The following is a 5933-nucleotide window of genomic DNA, read 5'->3' on the forward strand; positions in this document are numbered from 1 at the left end:
CGCGGCTCCGGCCACGCCACGCACCCACGCGGGACTGGCCGTGCCCCTTGCCCCTAAGGTGTGTGTGAGGGGACGCTTTGGGGTGACTCCCAGCGTCCACCAGCGGTACCTGGAGCTGTCGGGTGGGTGCCGGAGGGGATTCCAGCGCCTGCTGGGTGATGATGGATCTATCCCTAAGGAGACCCTTTCCTGGCTCGATGTCTGGGGGCAAAGCCCACCCAGGCAGGGCTGTGGGACCCCTCCAGATCTGCCCATCCCTTCCAGCTTCAAGAAATACATAAGAGCCCCCCTGTCCAGCTCCCCTCCTTCTCAGGATCCCTGTAATTCACTGGAGAGGTTGCTGCCACACTCACTCTCCTGCTGCCTGCCAGCACCCCTGGTTGTGGGGGTCTGGGGATCACTGCCCTCCCCAGCCCCTGCCTACAGGTCCATGGGGGCTGCCTGCTCCCAGTCTCTCCTGCCCTATAAACGCACTCCCGAGGCCCCTTAGACTTTGTCCCATGAGGAATGTGGCGGTTGCAGACATGTCCTGTCCCAGAGCTGGGCCGAAAAGCCAAAATACTGGAGTTTTGCATTGAACGTGCCCTCAAAATCTCATCCCAAGTTTTTCCTTTGGCTCTGTCTCGTGTTGCTGCTTCCAGGCTGGGGCTGGTTTAAGTGCCACCCTCCCAAAGGGGATCCCAGCTCTGAGGAAGGCTGACGTGCTCCTCATTGGCAGAGAGTTATGTCTCAGTTCTGGGGCACCTTGGGCTCGTGCTGGGGTCAGGGCTGCTCTGGTGATCCCAGGTACTCGGTCTGCAGAGGATGGCACATCCCCTGCCTTGTGCCCAAGTGGGTTTCATTTCCATTTTCCTGATGTTCCTGCAGTTTTGGTGGCAGATTCCTTGTTTTAGGGACTGCACTTGGTGCTGGGCTGGAGGACAGGTGAGAGACATGCTTTTCCCTAGGGAGCTCCCCTTTCACCCCTCCCTGTGTCAGAACCCCCTCTCCCTTTCCCTTTCTGTCCCCTCCCTTGGGGACAGGGCTGGGTGGCTGCAGCTGTGCCCCTGGCCTTGCTGGGGCTGTGGGTGAGTGTGCACAAAGTGGGGCTACCCAGGGCACCCAGTCCTTGCTTCAAACTGGGGTGGGAAGAGCTGCTGGCCCCCCTCACCCCTCCTTGCTTGTCTCCACAGCCCAGCCCAGAAACTTGTGTTCAACAGAGTGAATGGCAAGAGGCCACAGGTGCTGCTGCATCAGGTCTCAGCTCCTGAGGAGTGCTACACCCTGGCCCATGAGGAGAACGTCCGCTTCATCTATGAAGGTGAGGGCAGAGGGTCCCTGGGCAGCACCTGGGGGGGCTGGAGCGTGTGGGGTCCCTTCTGAGGCAGCTGCATTGTGCTGGGAACATCGATGGTGCAGGGATGGAGTTGCCAGCCTGGGGTCCTGCCCTCTCCTGTTTCCCTCCTGCAGCCCCCCAGGCTGGGAAACCCCCATCCCAACCCCCCCCTTTCCTGTTCCCCCAGCCTGGCAGCAGGTAGAGCAGCAGCTGGACGGCAGCCGGAGCGGGGACAGCGCCTGCGGCCCTGTGCAGTACGTGGAGAAAACCCCCAACCCCGGGCTCAAAAGTGAGTGGGAACCGGTTGGGACACTTGGGAGGATGCTGGGCTCAGGGGTGCAACAAGCTGGTGTGGGCTCAGCCTGCACCTGAGCAGGGCTGTGGTGGGAGGAGGAGGAGGGGGATGCTTGGAGAGCTGGTTGGGTCTGTCCTGCTGGTGCTGAGGCCACTCTGGGGGTCCTGGGCAGGGGCAGCTGGCCTTGGCACTGTGGTGGGGATGTCCCACTGTGCCCCTTGGAGGAACATCAAGCAGGACTCCTGGTTGATGACTCCTCTGGGATTCAGGCCTTCTCCAGCCACCAAGGTGGGCTCAGCACCGTGCTGGAGAGGAGCTCCCCGGTCCTTGTGGGGACTTGCTTCTCCTGGGGCCAGCAGGACCAAGTGGGGATGGGACAACACTTCTCTGGTGGCTGTGACTGCAGCCTGGGGGGTCCTGCAGCAGCCAAGAGCTCTGTAAACCCAGCCTGGCCTTCTGAGGACATGGCACAGGGGTGGGGGAAATTTGGAGGTGTCATTAGGTTGAATATCAGGAAAAGGTTCTTCCCCCAGAGGGCGGCTGGGCACTGAAGAGGCTCCCCAGGACAGTGGTCATGGCCCCAAGGCTGCCCGAGCAAAAACTCTCAGGCACATGGGTGGGACTGTTGGGGTGTCCTGTGCAGGGCCAGGAGCTGGACCTGATGATCCATGTGGGTCCCTTCCAGCTCAGGATATTCTGTGATTCCATGGTTATTTTTTCTGGTGGCTCGGGGTGAGCACCTGAAGCTTTGCTCCTGCCCCAGCTGCTCCCCCCTCTCCCTCCCCTCTCTTTCAGACTTTGTTCCCATTGACCTGGAGGAGTGGTGGGCACAGCAATTTCTGGCCAAAATCGAGAACTGCTCATAAAAGGGAAGAAAAGGTCGCATTTGGTCTCTTTTTAAGAGAAACGAAGCTGTGAGCACCTGGTCGGAGCCCAGAGTCGGTGGCGTTTTCCACCCACGTTTTTAAGATGCCCGGATTGGAGTGACCCCCGGGACCGGACCACAGCCATGCCCGGCCACGTGCCTTCCCCATGCCTGGAGGAGGAGCAGCCTGTGGCCCCAGCCAGGATTCCTTAAGTGCCAGTTCTCGGACCGCTGCAGCTCCTGCAGCCTCCAGCTCCCAGGGACACTTTAGTGCCGTGCTGGGGGCGAGGGAGTGGATCCCCCCTGCAGCCCAGGCCACGGGGAGGACAGCGGGGGGCTGTAGCAGGACCGCCTGACAATAAAGCGCTGAAACTGCCCGTGGAGATGCACTTGGAGCAGGGGGAGGGCAGGGGAGCAGCATCATGCCCTGGAGAGGGGATGCTCACAGCTGAGTTGTGGCTCAGTGGGTGCCTGGCTGCTGTGGCTTCAAGGGGCTTGGAGCCTCTCCCTTGGAGCTGCATCCTTGTCCTGGGGCTGTGCCATGTCCCAGGCCTCAGCCAGGGGCTGGTGCTGTTTTAGGTGATGTTTGGGATTGAGGGAGCACCTGCAGGGGGGCTGAGCACCCTGGCTGTGGTTCAGAGCCAGGCTGCAGGGTAGAGGTGGGGAAAGATACAGGAATGAGGGTGCCAGGGCTAGCCCCTCACTGCCATGGAGGCCAGAAGTCATTTTGAGCCTCAAGCTCAGGATTTCCCCCTCACCCATGGTTGTTGTCTGGGGGAGGCTAAGAGAGAACAGTTGTGGCTGCCTGTGGTGGAAAGAATGGGGACCCTTACTTCTGCTTCCACACAAAAATTCCTCAGCTCATGGGCTTTTCCCAGCCAGACTGAGCTCTTCCAGTTCTGGTTTTGTTGGACACCCTCCTTCCCTCATGTCCTTTTCCCCAAAGCAGAGATCAGGAGGCCAGCACAGCCTGAGCAGAGTCTGACTTCAAAGGAGGCCAGGAAACACCCACTGGAAAAAGAATTGTTTTTATTATTCCTATGATGGGAATAACAATCACACTGCAGCCAGCGGGGAGTAGCAGCCACCTGGGACCTGTGATGCTTCTCCCACCTGGGAGGCCAGAGAAGTGCTAAGGGCAGCCTGACCCTGGCAGCACCTGTCTGGTGAGCTCCTGGTCCTGTCTGCCAGGTGACCATTCCTGGTCCTGCTCCCTGCCTTGGCACTGTGGCTGTGACTGAAATTGGGAGCAGCACCATGCACAGCCAGCAGCACCTGCCTTGGTGACAGGGAGGGTGTTACAGCCCCGTGTGACAGTGTAATGCTGTTTCCTCCCCCCCCCCCAGGGCTGGGGTCAGGGGATGCCATCTGTGAATGGACTCCTCTCACCTCAGCTCTGCCAGGGCATCATGGGCACTAGGGGGTTATGCTGTCTCTGTGTATCCCCCCTGCCCAGCACCAAGCCTTGCAGGGGGTCACCAGTACCCCAACAGGACATGTACTGTTACTGCTATGCTCAGGGCACTGCCAGCCCGTGGCAATTTGGCATCTCACCCCCTGCAACCCCCACATTCCCACTGCTCCCTATGCCAGGCAAAACCTAGGAGGCTCTGCTGTATGTCCCTTTCCAGAAAAAAAAATAAAAGGTACTGGGAGTCTCAGCACTTTGCTGGTGGCTCCAGGCACCCTTCCAGCAGAAAGCATCCCCCTTTTTCTTCCCTCTCCAAGGATGTCGCTGGTGCTGGGAGTCCCTCCCGCAAGGTGCCCTGGCAGTAGCTGGCTCTGCTGCCCACTAGGATGCTCCCAGGGAGCAACCCCTCCCTGCCAGCAGCTCCAGAGGGCTCCAAGGTGTCCAGGGATGCCATTCACCTGCTGGCTGCTTGCTAATAAAACACACATCGTTAAGATCTGGGGAAATTCTTAGTAACATGATGCACCATCGTTCTGAACAACAACATTAGGCAAAGGGAAAAAAAATGGAACAGGAAAGAATGAGTCAGTCACGGGGAAAAGAACAAAAACCCAACCCAAAAATGTAACCCAACCCCTGACAATGCAATCACTGGGAGGGAATCAGCCCCCCTCTCCATAAATATTAATTAGTTATGTGCAATTGTGTGTAGTACTATAGTGCAAATAGCTCTGCATTGATCGCGGGGCAGCGGCCGGAGGGGCTGCCCCAGGTGACACAGGGACTAGTTAAGGACAGACAAGAATCAACACGGATTTCCAACAAACAAACAAAAAAAAAGCAACCCAACCACTGGGAAACGCTAAAAAGAAATCCCAGTTGCTGCCTCTGACTGGGCACAGGCAGGGCTGGGCAGTGCTGGTGCCCAGCAGCATCCCAGAGCTGGGCAGGGGCAGGGCAGGGCCTTCGCTCCCCGCCTGCTGCTGGAACAGGGGATGGGGATGTGGGACAGGTATGCTCTGGTTGGAGCTGTGTGGGCATAGGGGGTGAGCTCAGCAGGACATGGGCACAGCCAGGGCATTGCTGGCTTCAGACCAGTCCTGTGGCTGCACAGCACAGTGTGGGGCAGTGCTGCTGGCAAACCCCTGCATGGGCACAAGACTGAGCCCAGCAGTGTCCTTGGGCACCCTGTGGCACTGCAAACACATCCCACTGAGCACAGCCACGTCCACGGGCACCCTGTGAAATCCCACTGAGCACAGCAGTGTCCCCAGGGACCCTGTGGCACCTCTCACAGAGCCCAGGAGTCCCTGGGCACCCCTCACCCACCGCTGCCTCCAGCCCAGGCTCTGGCTCTCCAGCCATGCCCATCACGTGCTGTTCCAGGGGCTGAGCTGCAGGCATTGCTCCAGCAGCACGTCCTACCTCTCACCCAGTGCCAGCTCCTGGCACCACACAGCTCCCCTTGCATGGCTGAGGTCGGTGCCAGCTCCTCAGGCCAGGCTTGGCAAGCAGGCAGGAGACAGAGTTTTCCCAAGCAGTTAAAGGAGATGGAGCCTCCTCTGTCCCATGCCAGGCAGGAGCCAGACAGGAGCTGTGCAGTGTCCCTCCAGCTGGACACAAAGTGCTTCTAGGGGCAATCCTGGTTACCCCAGGGATGGTTTGGACCTAAGCTATGTGACAGCCTCCTGCTAAACCACGAGCAACCACCAAACGACACATCGACATGCGGGCGAGGACCACGAAGCGGGTGTGAGCGATGGGCAGGGAAGAGGGGAGCAGGGAGACACCCCACTGCCCCTCTGCCAGCCCGAGCCCAACACCCCTCGCCACCCATCCAGGCTCCTCCCAGCTTTTTGGGCAGGTTTTTTTGCTGTGTGGGTGGGATGAAGGCTGGAGAGTGGCAGTGTCTCGTGCACACACACACGGACCGCGGCAGTCCCGGTGATCCCGGTGATCCCGGCAGCACGAGGAAACGCCGCCATCCTCTCCCCCTTCCCCAGTGAAAAGTTTTACATTTATACAGTATTTAAGACACGCTGATATA

At 59.2% G+C, this 5933-nt stretch overlaps 1 protein-coding gene across 1 annotated transcript; it reads left to right on the forward strand.

The window, feature by feature from the left end:
* Positions 1-1125: 1125 nt before the first annotated feature.
* Positions 1126-2852, forward strand: MCRIP2 (MAPK regulated corepressor interacting protein 2; the record flags this gene model as incomplete). Its single annotated transcript, XM_018067699.1, has 3 exons — positions 1126-1300; positions 1503-1604; positions 2406-2852. Coding segments are annotated over 3 exons (348 nt in total), but the record flags the coding sequence as incomplete, so codon positions are not given.
* Between the last annotated feature and the right edge of the window lie 3081 nt (positions 2853-5933).

The sequence above is a fragment of the Manacus vitellinus genome, unplaced genomic scaffold (assembly GCF_001715985.3).
Source record: "Manacus vitellinus isolate BGI_N305 unplaced genomic scaffold, ASM171598v3 scaffold_12_pilon, whole genome shotgun sequence".
In the NCBI taxonomy this organism is placed as follows: domain Eukaryota; kingdom Metazoa; phylum Chordata; class Aves; order Passeriformes; family Pipridae; genus Manacus; species Manacus vitellinus.